General features: G+C 41.8%; 1 protein-coding gene across 1 annotated transcript in view; it reads left to right on the forward strand.

Moving 5' to 3' along the window:
• OXCT1 (3-oxoacid CoA-transferase 1) overlaps window positions 15,975–19,315 on the forward strand; it is a 154,534-nt gene continuing 151,193 nt past the window's right edge. The window contains exon 1 of the mRNA XM_013972785.2: window positions 15,975–16,173. Coding sequence (XP_013828239.1) covers window positions 16,096–16,173 — 78 coding nt within the window. The 5' untranslated portion in view covers window positions 15,975–16,095. The remainder of the gene's footprint in view (window positions 16,174–19,315) is intronic.

Genomic DNA, 19,315 nt, shown 5'->3' on the forward strand with positions numbered 1-19,315 from the left:
ATTCAAATGTATTCTTTTTAATGGCTGAGTAATATTCCATTGTGTATATGTACCACAGCTTTCTTATCCATTCATCTGCTGATGGACATCTAGGTGGCTTCCATGTCCTGACTATTATAAACAGTGCTGCGATGAACATTAGGGTACACATGTCTCTTTCAATTCTGGTTTCCTCAGTGTGTATGCCCAGAAGTGGGATTGCTGGGTCATAAGGCAGTTCTATTCGCAGTTTTTTAAGGAATCTCCACACTGTTCTCCATAGTGGCTGTACTAGTTTGCATTCCCACCAACAGTGGAAGAAGGTTACCTTTTCTCCACACCCTCTCCAGCATTTATTGTTTGTAGACTTTTGGATCGCAGCCATTCTGACTGGCATGAAATGGTACCTCATTGTGGTTTTGATTTGCATTTCTCTGATAATGAGTGATGTTGAGCATCTTTTCATGTGTTTGTTAGCCATCTGCACGTCTTCTTTGGAGAAATGTCTATTTAGTTCTTTGGCCCATTTTTTTGATTGGGTCGTTCATTTTTCTGGAATTGAGCTGCAGGAGTTGCTTGTATATTTTTGAGATTAGTTGTTTGTCAGTTGCTTCATTTGCTATTATTTTCTCCCATTCAGAAGGCTGTCTTTTCACCTTGCTTATAGTTTCCTTTGTTGTGCAGAAGCTTTTAATTTTAATTAGATCTCATTTGTTTATTTTTGCTTTTATTTCCAGTATTCTGGGAGGTGGGTCATAGAGGATCCTGCTGTGATTTATGTCTGAGAGTGTTTTGCCTATGTTCTCCTCTAGGAGTTTTATAGTTTCTGGTCTTACGTTTAGATCTTTAATCCATTTTGAGTTTATTTTTGTATATGGTGTTAGAAAGTGATCTAGTTTCATTCTTTTACAAGTGGTTGACCAGTTTTCCCAGCACCACTTGTTAAAGAGATTGTCTTTACTCCATTGTATATTCTTGCCTCCTTTGTCAAAGATAAGGTGTCCATAGGTGTGTGGATTTATCTCTGGGCTTACTATTTTGTTCCATTGATCTATATTTCTGTCTTTGTGCCAGTACCATACTGTCTTGATGACTGTGGCTTTGTAGTAGAGCCTGAAGTCAGGCAGGTTGATTCCTCCAGTTCCATTCTTCTTTCTCAAGATTGTTTTGGCTATTCGAGGTTTTTTTGTATTTCCATACAAATTGTGAAATTATTTGTTCTAGCTCTGTGAAAAATACTGTTGGTAACTTGTTAGGGATTGCATTGAATCTGTAGATTGCTTTGGGTAGTATACTCATTTTCACTATATTGATTCTTCCAATCCATGAACATGACATATGTCTCCATCTATTAGTGTTCTCTTTGATTTCTTTCACCAATGTTTTATAGTTTTCTATATATAGTTCTCTAGTTTCTTTAGGTAGCTATATTCCTAAGTATTTTATTCTTTTCATTGTAATGGTGAATGGAATTGTTTCCTTAATTTCTTTTTCTATTTTCTCATTGTTAGTGTATAAGAATGCAAGGGATTTCTGTGTGTTTATTTTATATCCTGCAACTTTGCTGTATTCATTGATTAGCTCTAGTAGTTTTCTGGTGGAGTCTTTAGGGTTTTCTATGTAGAGGATCATGTCATCTGCAAACAGTGAGAGTTTTACTTCTTTTCCAATTTGAATTCATTTCTTTTTCTGGTCTGATTGCTGTGGCCAAAACTTCCAAAACTATGTTGAATAGTCATGGTCTTCCTGGCTTTAGGGGAAAGGCTTTCAATTTTCACCATAGAGGATAATGTTTGCTGTGGGTTTTTCATAGATAGCTTATATTATGTTGAGGTATGTTCCTTCTATTCCAGCTTTCTGGAGAGTTTTTATCATAAATGGATGTTGAATTTTGTCAAAGGCTTTCTCTGCATCTATTGAGATAATCATATGGCTTTTCTGTTTCAATTTGTTGATGCGTTGTATTACATTGATTGATTTGTGGATATTGAAGAATGCTTGCATCCCTGGGATAAAGCCCAGTTGGTCATGGTGTATGATCTTTTTAATGTGTTGTTGGATTCTGATTGCTAAAATTTTGTTGAGGATTTTTACATCTATGTTCATCAGTGATATTGGCCTGTAGTTTTCTTTTTGTGTGGCATCTTTGTCAGGTTTTGGTATTAGGGTGATGGTGGCCTCATAGAATGAGTTTGGAAGTTTACCTTCCTCTGCAATTTTCTGGAAGAGTTTGAGGAGGATAGGTGTTAGCTCTTCTCTAAATTTTTGGTAGAATTCAGCTGTGAAGCTGTCTGGACCTGCGCTTCTGTTTGCTGGAAGATTTCTGATTACAGTTTCAATTTCCGTGCTTGTGATGGGTCTGTTAAGATTTTCTATTTCTTCCTGGTTCAGTTTTGGAAAGTTGTACTTTTCTAAGAATTTGTCCATTTCTTCCACGTTGTCCATTTTATTGGCATATAATTGCTGATAGTAATCTCTTATGAGCCTTTGTATCTCTGTGTTGTCTGTTGTGATCTCTTCATTTTCATTTCTAATTTTATTGATTTGATTTTTCTCCCTTTGTTAATTTATGAGTCTGGGTAATGTTGTCAATTTTATTTATCCTTTCAAAGAACCGGCTTTTGGCTTTGTTGATTTTTGCTATGGTCTATTTTGTTTCTTTTGTATTTATTTCTGCCCTAATTTTAAAGATTACTTTCCTTCTACTAACCCTGAGGTTCTGCATTTCTTCCTTTTCTAGTTGCTTTAGGTGTAGAGTTAGGTTATTTATTTGACTTTTTTCTTGTTTCTGGAGGTATGCCTGTATTGCTATGAACTTTCCCCTTAGCACTGCTTTTACAGTGTCCCACAGGTTTGGGGTTGTTGTATTTTCATTTTCTTTCATTTCTATGCAGATTTTGATTTCTTTTTTGATTTCTTCTGTGATTTGTTGGTTATTCAGAAGTGTGTTGTTCAGCCTCCAAATGATGGAATTTTTAATAGTTTTTCTCCTGTAACTGAGATCTAATCTTACTGCATTATGGTCAGAAAAGATGCTTGGAGTGATTTCAATTTTTTTGAATTTACTAAGGCTAGATTTATGGCCCAGGATGTGATCTATCCTGAAGAAGGTTCTGTGTGCACTTGAGAAAAAGGTGAAATTCATTGTTTTGAGGTGAAATGTCCTATAGACATCAATTACGTCTAACTGGTCTATTGTATCATTTAAAGTTTGTGTTTCTTTATTAATTTTCTGTTTAGTTGATCTATCCATAGGTGAGAGTGGGGTATTAAAGTCTCCCACTATTATTGTGTTATTGTTAATTTCCCCTTTCATACTTGTTAGCATTTGTCTTACATATTGCAGTGCTCCTATGTTGGGTGCATATATATTTATAATTGTTATATCTTCTTCTTGGATTGATCCTTTGATCATTATGTAACGGCCTTCTTTGTCTCTTTTCACAGCCTTTGTTTTAAAGTCTATTTCATCTGATATGAGTATTGCTATTCCTGCTTTCTTTTGGTCTCTATTTGCATGGAATATCTTTTTCCAGCCCTTCACTTTCAGTCTGTATGTTTCCCTTGTTTTGAGGTGGGTCCCTTGTATACAACATATATAGGGGTCTTGTTTTTGTATCCATTCAGCCAGTCTTTGCCTTTTGGTTGGGGCATTCAACCCATTTACATTTAAGGTAATTATTGATAATTATGATCCCATTGCCATTTACTTTATTGTTTTGGGTTTGGGTTTATACACCCCTTTTGTGTTTCCTGTCTAGAGAGTATCCTTTAGCGTTTGTTGGAGAGCTGGTTTGGTGGTGCTGAATTCTCTCAGCTTTTGCTTGTCTGTAAAGCTTTTGATTTCTCCTTCATATTTGAATGAGATCCTTGCTGGGTACAGTAATCTGGGCTGTAGGTTATTTTCTTTCATCACTTTAAGTATCTCTTGCCATTCCATCCTGGCCTGAAGAGTTTCTACTGAAAGATCAGCTGTTATCCTAATGGGAATCCCCTTGTGTGTTATTTGTTGTTTTTCCCTTGCTGCTTTTCATATTTGTTCTTTGTGTTTGATCTTTGTTAATTTGATTAATATGTGTGTTGGGGTGCTTCGCCTTGGGTTTATCCTGTTTGGGACTCTCTGGGTTTCTTGGACTTGGGTGATTATTTCCTTCCCCATTTTAGGGAAGTTTTCAACTATTATCTCCTCAAGGATTTTCTCATGGTCTTTCTTTTTGTCTTCTTCTGAGACTCCTATAATTCGAATGTTGGAGCATTTAATATTGTCCCCAAAGTCTCTGAGATTGTCCTCATTTCTTTTAACTCGTTTTTCTTTTTTCCTCTCTGATTCATTTATTTCTACATTTCTATCTTCTATTTCACTAATCCTATCTTCTGCCTCCATTATTCTACTATTTGTTGCCTCCAGAGTGTTTCTGATCTCATTTATTGCATTATTCATTGTATATTGACTCTTTTTTATTTCTTCTAGGTCCTTGTTAAACCTTTCTTGCATCTTCTCAATCCTTGTCTCCAGGCTATTGATCTGTGATTCCATTTTTATTTCAAGATTTTGGATCATTTTCACTATCAATATTTGGAATTCTTTCTCAGGTAGATTCCCTATCTCTTCCTCTTTTGTTTGGTTTGGTGGGCATTTATCCTGTTCCTTTACCTGCTGGGTATTCCTTTGTCTCTTCATCTTGTTTATATTGCTGCGTTTGGGGTGACCTTTCTGTATTCTGGCAGTTTGTGGAGTTCTCTTTATTGTGGAGTTTCCTCGCTGTGGGTGGGGTTGTATCAGTAGCTTATCAAGATTTCTTGGTTTGGGAAGCTTGTGTTGGTGTTCTGTTGGGTGGAGCTGGATTTCTTCTCTCTTGAGTGCAATGAAGTGTCCAGTAATGAGTTATGAGACATCAATGGTTTTGGAGTAACTTTGGGCAGCCTATATATTGAAGCTCAGGGCTGTGTTCCTGTGTTGCTGGAGAATTTGCGTGGTATGTCTTGCTCTGGAACTTGTTGGCCCTTGGGTGGTGCTTGGTTTCAGTGTAGGTATGGAGGTGTTTGATGAGCTCCTATCAATTAATGTTCCCTGGAGTCAGGAGTTCTCTGATGTTCTCAGGATTTGGACTTAAGCCTCCTGCTTCTGGTTTTCAGTCTTATTTTTACAGTAGTCTCAAGACTTCTCCTTCTATACAGCACCATTGATAAAACATCTAGGTTAAAGATGAAAAGTTTCTCCACGTTGAGGGACACCCAGAGAGGTTCACTGAGTTACATGGAGAAGAGAAGAGGGAGGGGGTAGTTAGAGGTGACTGGAATGAGATGAGGTGTAATCAAAAGAGGAGAGAGCAAGCTAGCCAGTAATCACTTTCTTATGTGCGTTCCACAGTCTGGACCACTCAGAGATGTTCACAGAGTTATACAGAGAAGAGAAGAGGGTGGAAGGAGACAGAGGTGGCCAAGAGGATAAAAGGGGGGAATGAAAAGGAGAGAGACAGATCCAGCCAGTAATCAGTTCCCTTAGTGTTCTCCACTGTCTGGAACACATAGAGATTCACAGAGTTGGGTAGAGAAGAGAAGGGGGAGAGAGGAGACAGAGTCTACCTGGTGGAGAAAAAGGAGAGTCCAAAGGAGGAGAGAGCAGTCAAGCCAGTAATCTCACTCCCAAGTAAAAATGGGTACTGAAGATTGGGTTTTTAAAGGTACAAAATTGATAACAAATACCAAAAAGCAAAGATTAAAACTCTAGAGTAGAGGTTGGATTTTTAAAAATACAATATTAAAGAAAAGATGAAGAAAAAAGAAGTCACAAAAATTATTTAAAATATATTCATGAAGTTTGCTTTAAAAATAGGGTCTTTTTTTTGGAAAAGTAATAGTAGGTTATAAAAATGAAAATTAAAGGAGTAATAGAGGACTTAAAAATTAAAACGTTTAAAAAAATGGAAAAAATAAAAAGAATGATCATAAAAATAGTAAAGATATATCTAGGACTTTCCCTGATGTTGCTGTGGGCAGTGTGGGGTCAGCTCATTTTCAGATAGTTCCTTGGTCCGGCTTATATTTCTCAAGATCTATAGACCTCTTTCTATGTAGTCAGTACTAACTACAGGGTTTTAATCTATTGCACCTGTCACTTCCAAGGCGGTTCCCTCTGTTTTACCTTCTTCTGTTTGCTGGTCTCTTCAGTGTCTGATTTCCTCCCTGACACAAGGCAGATGGTGGTGGACAGTTTTTTTAGGCTCACTTGTTCAGTCGCGCTGTGGGGAGGGAGGGACGCTGCAAACAAATAACACTGGTGTGTGCTCGCAGTGTCTCAGCCACACTGGGCCTGCTCCCCGCTCACGGCACACACAGCTTAGGCTCTAGGTTGCTCCACTGGGAACTGTCCAAGGCCGGCCCTGGGCTGCATGCACCTCCCAGGTCTAAGCCGCTCAGGCTCAGGCACCCAGGTAGTCCTCAGAGGCGCAGACTCAGTTGGGCCTGCGTTTTGTGCCCTTCCCAGGTCCGAGTACCTCAGGAGTTTGGCAAGTGCGGTCACTGTGACTTATCACCTCTCCCGTCCTTGCTGCTCAGTTTTCTGGGTGTACAACTGGTGCACCTTCTCAGGTGGATGATGACTGTCCAGAACCCCAAGAAGTCTTAGCAAAGAAGCCTGCTTGCCGTTTGGTAGATAATATCTCTCTGGGGCTGTGATTGTCCCTTTCTGGCCCTTTCGGCTCTGGCTGCCTGTCACTGGAGGGGGATGATCTGCAGCCTGCTAATTCTGTTCCATCCTTTGTTCTGTGTGCGGTCCTGGAGGTGTCTTATGTTAGAACTTCTTGCGTAGTAGCTATCCCACAGTCTGGTTTGCTAGCCCAAGTTAGTTTGCTCTGATTACCCTTGGGGCATTCGGGCTGATCCTTACTCTAAGCAATGCAGCCCACGCCTCCCTGCCCAGCCCCCCCCCGCCCCCCCCCGCCCCCCCCCTCCCGCTTGCTAGTGGCGGATGCAGGCGTCTGCACCACTTCTCTGCTGGGGGAGTTACCGTTGGGCTCGTAATCTGTGGGTTTTAATTATTTATTTATTTTTCCTCCCTGTTATGTAGCCCTCTGTGCTTCCAAGGCTCGACACAGACTCGGCAGTGAGAGTGTTTCCTGGTGTTTGGAAACTTCTCTCTTTTTAAGACTCCCTTCCCAGGATGGAGCTCCCTCCCTACCTCTTTTGTCTCTTTTTTTTGTCTTTTATATTTTTTCCTACCTCTTTTTGAAGGCAATGAGCTGCCTTTCTGGGTGCCTGATATCCTCTGCTGGCATTCAGAAGTTGTTTTGTGGAATTTACTCAGCATTTAAATGTTCTTTTGATGAATTTGTGGGGGAGAAAGTGGTCTCCTCATCCTATTCCTCCGCCATCTTAGAACCACCCCCATCTTTTAGGATTTTAAATAGCTCAACTGGAATTCCATCACACCCACCAGCTTTGTTCATAGTAATGCTTCCTAAGACCCACTTGATTTCACCCTCCAGAATGTCTGTCTCTAAGCGAGTGATCACACCATCATGGTTATTTGGGTCATGGCAAGAGTGAACATTGACATTTTAGGAATCAGTGAACTAAAATAAATGGGAATGGGTGAATTTAAATCAGATGACCACTATATCTACTACAGTGGGCAAGAACCTCTTAGAAGAAATGGAGTAGCCCTTATGGTCATAAAAGAGTCTGAAATGCCATACTTGGGTGCAATCTCAAAAACAACAAAATGATCTCTGTTCGTTTCCAAGACAAACCATTTAATATCACAGTAATCCAAGTCTATGCGCCAGGCATGAACGTCAAAGAAGCTGAAGATGAATGGTTCTATGATGACCTTCTAGAACTAACACCAAAAAAAGTTGTCCTTTTAATTATAGGGGACTGGAATGCAAAAGTAGGAAGTCAAGAGATACCTGCAGTAACAGGCAAGTTTGGCCTTGGGAGTACAAAATGAAATAGGGCAAAGGCTAACTTGTTTAGACAAGAAAACACACCGGTCATAGCAAACCCCCTCTTCCAACAACACAAGAGACGACTGTACACATGTACATCACCAGATGGTCAACACCAAAATCAGATTGATTATATTCTTTGCAGCCAAAGATAGAGAAGCTCTATACAGTCAGCAAAATCAAGACAGGAATCTGACTGTTGCTCAGATCATGAGCTCTGTATTGCAAAATTCAGGTTTAAATTGAAGAAAGAAGGGAAAACCACTAGGGCATTCAGGTATGACATAAATCAGATCCTTTATGATTATACAGTGGAACTGACAAATAGATTCAAGGGATTAGATCTGACAGACAGAGTGCTTGAAGAACTATGGACAAAGGTTTATGACATTGTATAGGAGGTGGTGGTCAAATACAACTAAGAAAAAGAAATGAGAAAAGGCAAAATGGTTCTCTGAAGAGGCTTTATAGACAGCTGTGAAAAGAAGAGAAGCAAAAGACAAAAAAGAAAAGGAAAGATATACCCATCTGAATGCAGAGTTCCAAAGAATAGCAAGGAGAGATAAGAAAGCCTTAAGTGAACTGGTGTAAAGAAATAGAGGAAAACAACAGAATGGGAAAGACTAGAGATCTCTTCAAGAAAATTAGATACCAAGGGAACACTTCATGCAAAGATGGGCACAATAAGGGATAGAAATGGTATGGACCTAACAGAAGTAGAAGATATTAAGAAGTGGTGGCAAGAATACACAGAAGAGTATACAAAAAAAGGCCTTAATGACATACATAACCATGATTGTGTGGTCACTTACCTAGAGCCAGACATCCTGGAGTGTGAAGTCAAGCGGGCTGAAGAGGAACTAAAGTGCCTCTTGATGAAGGTGAAAGAGGAGTGAAAAAGCTGACTTAAGACTCAACATTCAAAAAACTAAGATTATGGCATCCAGTCCCATCACTCTATGGCAAATGGATGGGGAAGAAATGGAAACAGTGACAGGCTTTATTTTCTTGGGTTCCAAAATCACTGCAGATGGTTACTGCAGCCAGGAAATTCAAAGATGCTTGCTCCTTTGAAGAAAAGCTATGATAAACCTAGACAGTGTATTAAAAACAGAGACATCATTTTTCTGACACAGGTCTTTATAGCCAAAGCTATGGTTTTTCTAGTAGTCATGTATGGATGTCAGAGTTGAACCCTAAAGAAAGCTGAGTGCTGAAGAATTAATGCTTTCAAACTGTGGTGCTTGTGAAGACTCCTGAGAGCCCGTTAACAGCAAGGAGATCAAACCAGTCAATCCTAAAGGAAATTAACCCTGAATAACCATTGGAAGGACTATGCTGAAACCGAAGCTCCAATACTGTGGCCACCTGATGTGAAGACTGACTCACTGGAAAAGACCCTGATGCTGGAAAAGACTGAGGGCAGGAGGAGGTTGGATGGCATCATTGACACAATGGACATGAGTCTGAACAAGCTCGGGAGATAGTGAAGGACAGGAAAGCCTCATGTGCTGCAGTTCATGGGGTCACAAAAGTCCGACATGCCTGAGTGAACAACAACAAGAACAACTACTACTTCATTTGGGAAGCAACTGCAATAATCTAGTTTAGAGAAACTGAATGTCCTGCACTAGGGCACAAGGAGTGAAACTGCGGAGGTGGAATCCGATTCAAAGATACGTCATAAGGAAGGAGGCATAGTGTTTAACACCGCACAGTGCAGCGTTTGAACCCTGTCTGATATTTCCCAGTTTATGAAAACATAGAAAGTATTTGAGAAATACTGGTTTGAACAAATGGTTCTTTCGGGTTTTCCTGTAAGATGTTCACAGTGTATGTTTGACATATATGTTCAGAGTATAATCTTTTAACAGCAGAGTAGTAGAAGCAGGTATTGGTCCAGACATGTCTTTTATCTTGCTGTTTGGCAGCTCTCTTTAACTATTGCACCACAAGAGGCCATATAGCTAGGCAACAGCAGAGCTGAGATTTTTAATCCAGACAGTCTTGCTACTACAGAGTCCATGCCTTTTACTATTTTGATATCAGGATTTGATTCTGAATTATGTAGATTCATTCTGTGAAAATCAAGAGGCAACTAGAGTTTGGAATTTAAAGGTGATGAGGAAAACCAAAAGAGCTCATCTCCTTCTATGCCAAGTTAGTGTGAATTTTGGATCTTAAAAACAACGAGGAATACCACTGATAGGTTTTAAACAGAAGTAACATGATCAGTGGAGGTGTTCGAATTGCAGTTGAGTTATTTCAAGTCCTAAAGGATGATGCTAGGAAAGTGCTGCACTCAATATGTCAGCAAATTTGGAAAACTCAGCAGTGGTCACAGGACTGGAAAAAGGTCAGTTTTCATTTCAATCCCCAAAAAAGGCAATGCCAAAGAATGCTCAAACTACCACACAATTGCACTCATCTCACACGCTAGTAAAATAATGCTCAAACTTCTCCAAGCCAGGCTTCAACAGTATGTGAACTGTGACCTTCCTGACGTTCAAGCTGGATTTAGAAAAAACAGAGGAACCAGAGATCAAATTGCCAACATCCATTGGATCACTGAAAAAGCAAAAGAGTTCCAGAAAAACATCTATTTCTGCTTTATTGACTATGCCAAGTGGATCACAACAAACTGGAAAATTCTGAAAGAGATGGGAATACCAGACCACCTGACCTGCCTCTTGAGAAACCTGTATGCAGGTCAAAAAGCAACAGTTAGTGGACATGGAACAACAGACTGGTTCCAAATAGGAAAAAGAGTACGTCAAGGCTGTATATTGTTATCCTGCTTATTTTACTTATATATGCAGAATACATCATGAGAAATGCTGGGCTGGATGAAGAACAAGCTGGAATCAAGATTGCTGGGAGAAATATAAATTACCTCAGACATGCAGATGACACCACCCTTATGGCAGAAAACAAAGAAGAACTAAATTGCCTCTTGATGAAAGTGAAAGAGGAGAGTGAAAATATTGGCTTAAAGCTCAACATTCAGAAAAATAAGAGCATGGCATCCGGTCCCATCACTTCATGGCAAACAGAAGGGCAAACAGTGGAAACAGTGGCTGACTTTATTTTGGGGGGCTCCAAAATCACTGCAGATGGTGACTGCATGCAGGAAATTAAAGGATGCTTACTCCTTGAAAGAAAAGCTATGACAAACCTAGACAGCATATTAAAAAGCAGAGACATTACTTTGCCAAGAAAGGTCCATCTAGTCAAGGCTATGGTTTTTCCAGTAGTCATGTATGGATATGAGAATTGGACTATAAAGAAAGCTGAGCGCTGAAGAATTGATGCTTTTGACCTATGGTGTTGGAGAAGACTCTTGAGAGATCCTAGGACTGTAAGGAGATCCAACCAGTCCATTCTAAAGGAGATCAGTCCTGGGTGTTCATTGAAAGGACTGATGTTAAAGCTGAAACTCCAATACTTCGACAACCTGATGTGAATTGCTGACTCATTTGAAAAGACTCTGATGCTGGGAAAGACTGAAGGCAGGAGGAAAAGATGACAGAGGATGAGATGGTTGGATGGCACCATTGACTTAATGGACATGAGTTTGGGTAGGTTCCAGGAGTTGGTGATGGACAGGGAGGCCTGGTGTGCTGTGGTCCATGGAATCACAAAGAGTCGGACATGACTGAGCAACTGAACTGAACTGAAGTGAACATGATCAGACTTGAGTGCATGAGAGATAATGCTGGTATGTTTTGCTTCTTTGAGTTTCCTTAGCACATTAACATAATTTTCAAATTCATTCCAGGAGTTGAGTCTCCAAACATTTTATGCATTTATTTTAGTATTTTTTCCTGAGGGAAAAACTATCCATTCAGTTCAGTTGCTCAGTCGTGTCCGACTCTTTGAGACCCCATGAATTGCAGCACGCTAGGCCTCCCTGTCCATCACCAACTCCCAGAGTTCACTCAGACTCACGTCCATCGAGTCAGTAATGCCATTCAGCCATCTCATCCTCTGTCGTCCCCTTCTCCTCCTGCCCCCAATCCCTCCCAGCATCAGAGTCTTTTCCAATGAGTCAACTCTTCGCATGAGGTGGCCAAAGTACTGGAGTTTCAGCTTTAGCATCATTCCTTCCAAAGAAATCCCAGGGCTGATCTCCTTCAGAATGGACTGGTTGGATCTCCTTGCAGTCCAAGGGACTCTCAACAGTCTTCTCCAACACCACAGTTCAAAAGCATCAATTCTTCAGTGCTCAGCCTTCTTCACAGTCCAACTCTCACATCCATACATCACGACTGGAAAAACCATAGCCTTGACTAGACGGACCTTAGTTGGCAAAGTAATGTTCTCTGCTTTTGAATATGCTATCTAGGTTGGTCATAGCTTTTCTTCCAAGGAGTAAGCGTCTTTTAATTTCATGGCTGCAGTCACCATCTGCAGTGATTTTGGAGCCCCAAAAAATGAAGTCTGACACTGTTTCCACTGTTTCCCCATCTATTTCCCATGAAGTGATGGGACCAGATACCATGATCTTCGTTTTCTGAATGTTGAGCTTTAAGCCAACTTTTTCACTTTCCTCTTTTACTTTCATCAAGAGGCTTTTTAGTTCCTCTTCACTTTCTGCCATAAGGGTGGTGTCATCTGCATATCTGAGGTTATTGATATTTCTCCCGGCAATCTTGATTTCAGCTTGTGTTTCTTCCAACCCAGCGTTTCTCATGATGTACTCTGCATAGAAGTTAAATAAATAGGGTGACAATATACAACGTTGACGCACACCTTTTCCTACTTGGAACCAGTCTGTTGTTCCATGTCCAGTTCTACCTGTTGCTTCCTGACCTGCATACAGATTTCTCAAGAGGCAGGTCAGGGGGTCTGTTATTCCCATTTCTTTCAGAATTTTCCACAGTTTATTGTGATCCACACAGTAAAATTAAACTAATTTTTTAATGTATTGAACAAATATTAGTACAGATTAATCCACTCCAGTGTTCTTGCGTTGAGAATCCCAGGGACGGGGGAGCCTGGTGGGCTGCTGTCTATGGGGTGGCACAGAGTCGGATACGGCTGGAGCGACTTAGCAGCAGCAGCAGCAGTTAAGTAAAAAGTTTTTTACGTCTTTCATAGCCATTAGAGGAAAATTATATGTCTGAAGGGATTTGTTTTCCATATGGTTAAGAATCATTGTATAAAATGAAGCATGCATAGATTTTTTTTTATATTCAAATGATCTGGTTAAAAACTCCTATTACTAGTTAAACCAGTCAAACAACATTGGAAAACAAGTCTTCAAATACCCTGATTATCAATTTGAAGAAATACTCCAACTGTGATGGCAAAATGTCCTATCTTTCAGTAATGAGAGATGGTAACTACCATATTTTAGCAGAATTTAAATAAAACTCTCTTAAACAGAGAATAACAACTTACAGTCTAACCAACTCTGACACATTGACGGCAATCATTTGATAGAAAGGGTTTGTTAGTCCCTCAGTAGTGTCTAACTCTTTGGGAGCCTATGGATTGTAGCCTGCCAGGCTCCTCTGTCTATGGGGTTTTTCAGGCAAGAATACTGAAGTGGGTTGCCATTTCCTTTTCTAAGGGACTTTCCCAATCCAGGGACTGAACTCGGGTCTCCTGCATTGCGGGCAGATTCTTCAGTGTCTGAGCCATAAAGGGAGGAGAATGTTTTTGTATAAGTATACACAGATGTATGTGCTCAGTTGCTAACACACACACACATATATAAAATAGTTTATTGAAAAGTGAAAGTGTTAATCACTCAATCGTGTCAGACTCTTTGTGACCCCATGGACTGTAGCTCACCAGCTTCCTCTGCCTACTGATTTTTCAGGCAAGAATCCTGGGAGTGGGTTGCCAATTCCTCCTCCAGGGGATTTTCCCTACCCAGGGACTGAACCCAGGTCTCCCACACTTCAGGCAGATTCTTTACTGACTGAGCCATTTATTATGTACAGTTAATGACACTGTTTTGATTTTGATAAAATCAATTTTGAAATAAAAAAATGTAAAAATAACAATACATGCAATATATGTATAAAATATATGTATTTTTATATATAATAACATAATACAAAATAAACTTTCCTATTGCATGTCTAAAATCAGATCATTTGTTTAAAAGCTTTGAATTCAATTCAATCCCCCTGTTTTAAGAATGTGGAAGTTAAGCACTACAAGATTACCCGAAGAAAAGTTTTCAGAATATGATATATATTTGTCACAAACTGCTCCTTAAACAAAAGGGAGCTATTCTTATTAGTTCAGAAAAATTAAGATATTTTTAAAAAGTTGATTTCAAACTGATTAAATTTGAAATGGTTTTGTGGAACCAGAAAGAAAATCTGTACAGAAAAACTTTTCTATAATTTGTTCCAGTTGAAGATACTCATGTTTTATTTATAAAGTATAAAACAGAGCCATAGAGCCAAAAAATAATAATGTGTTTTGACCACAAAGTAATGAGGCTGATTTTCTTCACAAGATTTAGAGTCACACAGAGTAACACTAAAAATATGCGTCTTTTCCTCAGCCAGGAGCAACAGAGTGAGACCAGCCAAGAAGAGTGTGTCATATGACCACAGTTTGACAAAGTTGCTAATGCTATTTTCCATTTCATGTGCCCTGTGGAAGGGCAAAAATGGAAAAGCAGACCCAGTTGTGAGGATAGCTTTTTCACATTCTATCAGCTACAGCACAATAACTGTAATATACTGTATTAAGATTAGCAATGGAACTTTAGTTCTAATACTTGAATTTCCCCTCCATCCAATTTCTTATGTGTTGAAAATATTGAGCAATGCGAAGTTAATTTCTGCTCATGTAGTTGGACAATTTAACTTGGTGTTTTGTTCCCTCAATGATTTTAATTAAAATTATAGTATTTATAGGAAAAATGAAAAACTTAGGAGTTGAAAGAATATCATGAAAGGGTAAGCACTTTGATGGATAGACTTTAAACTGGACTGACTGTCCATTTGAACCTCAGTGTACTTGCTAAGGAAGCTAAGGGCTCATTTAATTTTCGTGTTTGCTTTGCTTTGGTTTAAAACTAACAACCACATTCCTTTGGTCAGTCCTTAATCCAATAAAATGATTATGGACTTTTCACTTGGTCCTTCCATCCAGCTACTAAGAGCATTGATGGTTTTGAAGAAACCTGACTTGGCTCAGGTCTTCAAGGAGCTAGCTGGCTAAAAGATATGGCTTGGATTGAATATATGTGCCGTATCAATACACCATTGCAACTTGAATAAACTTAGAATAACGTCTAAGATTTATTGAGTGTTTATAATGGAGCCAGAAGCCTTGCATGAATTACTTCATGTAATCTTTACAACAGTTCTGAGTATTACTAACAGTTTTAATTTGCAGATAAGGACACAGGCTTATTAGGAAACTTGTCTCAGATCTGTCAAAGGGATTACCAGCTACATGTTTGCTTCTGTAGAGTAATCTCGGGGTTTTCCAGGACTCCAGTGTCCGAAGCTCCTGAACAATGTAGACTTGGATGATGCCGAGCGGGGAAAAGGTGTGCCTACATTCGGTCCCAGAGGGCCAGTCCTCGTCTAGCCTTCTTCACTAGGGACCATCTTGATGCGGCCAGTCTGATCATATCCCAGGGCAGACGGCTCCTGGCTGATTCTCAGAGCAAACTTACTCTTACACAAGCGAGGACGGGTGTAGGGAGACAAGACTGAGAAACGGAAGACGTAGGAACGTTGTCCATAGATGGGGAAGGGCCTCAAGGCGGGTCCACCTTCGCAGCTTCCACAGGTTCTAGACACTGATAAGAAAGAGCAACAAGCTCCACCGCCCGAATACTAGGCTAAGACCTATCCCTGACCTTGGCAAAGACAGTTACCCATGACCGCTCGCAGCCTAGCGGCTGCTGCGGCAACTGAGCGCACCAGGGCAGACCAAGGCACGCCCGACCGCGTGATGTATCCGACCGCCGCTAGGCTGGGACCTTCCCCCGCGACCCGCCCCGCCCGCGGGCCCCTCCCATCCTCGCTGCTCTGTCTGCCGAGCCCCGGCGCCAGAGGACCCACGACGTCACCGCAGCGCTCTCGAGCCTCCAGACCGCCCTCCGTGCGCCTTCCTTTTCCTCCCGTCCAGTGACGCGGCGGCCCGGCGGCGTCAGTGGACACACACGGCCTGCGCCCACCCCAGCATGGCAGCTCTCGCACGCCTCTCCCCGCGCCTGCGGTTCTGCGCCTCCGCCCTCCCCTCAGCGGGCGTCTGGTCCAAGGTAAAGTGCAGGTGAAGAGCAAGGCCGCGCCCGGAAGAACGCGGACGAAAGCCCGAGCGTTTTTTCTTGTCTGCCCACACCCAACCTCTCCAGCCCGGGAGCCGGCATCTGAGCGCGGTTCCCAGGGCCCCGAGGCGCGCCGACGCCTCCTTGCCTCGCTGCTTCTCCGCCTGGCCTCCTTGACTTGGTTCTGCACCTGCTTGCCCAGTGAGGCGAGACGAGGCACGGAAGTGCGCGGAGAGGCCCTGGCTCCCGTCTCCGTTTCGCGGGCAGTTTCTTGGGAAGGGGCTTTGGCGGCCGAAACGGGACCGGGAGGGTTCGCCGGCTTAAGGAGGGCAAGGGGCGACGGCTGCAAGGGGTAGGTTTACGCTCTGAATTGGGGATCTCGGGGCGGAGGCCCCTCTACAGGCCCGGAACTGAGGGCTGGGCTAGCCAGGGGTCGGCTCGAGTTTGCCGCCAAGGCGGTGGAACGCTGCGCCCCTTCTCCGCATGGGGCTGCGCCGCACCTCGGCGGTGGGAAGCGGAACCCGGACTGGAGCGCTTGCCTGCGCGTTTACCTCGCCACGCCGAGTACCCTGTGGAGGTCTGGCTTCGAGCGCGGGCATCCCTTTCTTCTGAGGCTCCTTAGGATTTCCGTTTTCAAAGTTCTTGCAAACATTGTCCACTCTTACTGCAAACTCTTCACTACCGGTAGTATCTCGAGGCCCCTGCGCTGCGGTTGTGGGCTGTGTCTTTTTTTTTTTTTTTTTTCCCGCGTGTTCTGTCCCCGCCTGTAAGCCGTCGCCCCGGTGCGGTTCTTATCCGGAGTCCTCGGACAGGACCGGAGTGGCGAGTCTAGGAGACTAGCTTACCTCAGCTACCTCCGTCACCACGGGAGCCTTTTCCTTGGAAGAGACAAGGCAAAGTGATGTTTTTGAATAATAGTTCTGAGCTTAAAAAGTGTGCCTTGAACACTTACCTCCTCACAAGGAACTTCGCTTCCTCCCCATTTGCTGTGGCATCTTACTGGCATCCACTCTGAGAGCGGTGAACGGGGAGGGGCTGTGAGAAAGCCCGTAGGTGAGTGCTAGATGGTGATTAAGAACTGGGAAGATTTACACGTAAATACCTGTTAGGAGGCATTTTGATAATTGCAGGTAGCTTTGGATTTGTAAAGCATTGTTAGAAGGGAGCTCGACCTTCTGTCATTGCTGTGGGCGCTGAAACGAGTGCAGATCGGGACACAGCGACCTCCCTGGGCCAAGGTTAATAACATACCTTGTTTTGGCCCTTAGTTGTGTGTGCATGCTCAGTCGTGTCCAACTCTTTGCGACCCCATGAATTGTAGCCCGCCAGGCTCCTCTGTTCATGGAATTTTCCAGGCAAGAATACTGGCGTGGGTTGCTATTTGCTATGCCAGGGGATCTTCCCTACCCAGGGATCGAACCCACCTCTCTTGTGTCTCCTGCATTGACAGGCAGATTCTTTACCCCTGGGCTACTTGGGAAGCCCTGCTAGTTACTTATTTGCCTAAGTGTAATTTACTTATTTTCTTAGGTGTATTATTAAACTATTCCCAAAGCCCAGCAAACGTCTTCTTAGATGGCCGAGTTACAAATTATGGGTTTTTCGGTATCTCATCTCTCTTTCAGGATTTGTTGATCGTAGGTCCAACTCCCCTTGCTTGGTGTTCTCCAGGACTTGGCACTTAAATCTCTTACTGCTTACCCCTTAAATCCTCACCTCCTACTTGCATTAACTGTAACACTTGTATACTTGTTTAACTTTTTGAACGTGTAGACATCATCTTCATAACCAGATGAAATTTGCAAACCATATTGTATGCCTCATTCTCCATCTCTCTGAGCATGACACACTGCCATGCATAGAATAGACACTGAACACATTTCCTACGAGGATGAGAAAACACTGTGGGAAAACTTATGGAGTAACCTTGAGGATTTTTTTTTTTTTTTTTTTTTTACTAAATATAACCAACAGGTAAAATGAGATTTTTTTTTTCTTGTTTGTTTGTGGTAAACATGTCTTCCAGACTTGAGTGTGCATCAGAATTACCTGGAGGCTTTATCAAATAGATTGCTATGTTCATGCCCAGAGTTTCCCATTTAGTAGGTCCTGGTAGGAGCTCAGTACTTTGTGTTAATTCGTTCCCAGATAGTAAAGCTGCTGGTCTGAGGACTGCACTTTCAGAGCCAGTGGCATTGCCTTTGACCTAAACAGACTACCCGAAGGTATCTTCCATCTTCCTTAGTCCATGATTGTTTTGGAGGGTATGTTAAATACTATTTTCCATTCACTATAGAAAATTATTACTGAAAAAAAAATCTTAAAACTACCATTAACACTTATAGCTATTTCTCTTCTTTGAAAACCATCTTTTCCAGATTTATCTCCAACCCCAGACTCTCCTGAACTGCCTTCCTTCCAGTACAACTTACTGGTTCATGTCACTCAGTACTTCTCAGGACTTTCTGATCAAAAATGAACCAGCTGTAATGTGGCTTTTTCCTTCCTTGTTTTGTTTTTATTATGGTTAACAGCACCGGTATCCATCCAGAATGTAAGCTAGAAATTTGGAACCATTCTCTCCTCTGCTCCTTTCTTTAACTTGCAGTTGATTACCAGTGTCATGTGTGATAATTTTGCAGTTATTTAGTGGCTGTTATCCTTGTAAGTTTGTAAGTTTCACTAGAGCAGAGACTATGCTTGTGAGGTTATTTGTTTGTTTGTTAACTCTCTAGTCTCAGTATTAAGTATGAAAGGGAAAGTTGCTCAGTTGTGTCTGACTGTGACCCCATGGACTATACAGTCCTTGGAATTCTCCAGGTCAGAATACTGGAGTGGGTAGCCTTTCTCTTCTCCTGGGGATCTTCCCAACCCAGGGATCGAACCCAGGTCTCCCACACTGCAGGCAGATTCTTTTCCAGCTGAGGCACCAGAATGGGTATTTTAGAACAAATAGAGGAATGAATGAAAGAATGAGTTCCTCTGCCACTTTCCTGATTCAGGCTTTTGTATGAGAGTTGTGACATCTCTGTTTCAAACAAAACAAAACACTTTGCTGTCCTTTCCTCAATGAAGGATGAAGTTGAAGCTCTCTAATGTTGTCTTTAAGGCCTTTTGCAACTTGCCCTGACTTCCT

This window comes from Capra hircus, chromosome 20 (genome assembly GCF_001704415.2).
Source record: "Capra hircus breed San Clemente chromosome 20, ASM170441v1, whole genome shotgun sequence".
Taxonomy (NCBI): Eukaryota; Metazoa; Chordata; class Mammalia; order Artiodactyla; family Bovidae; genus Capra; species Capra hircus.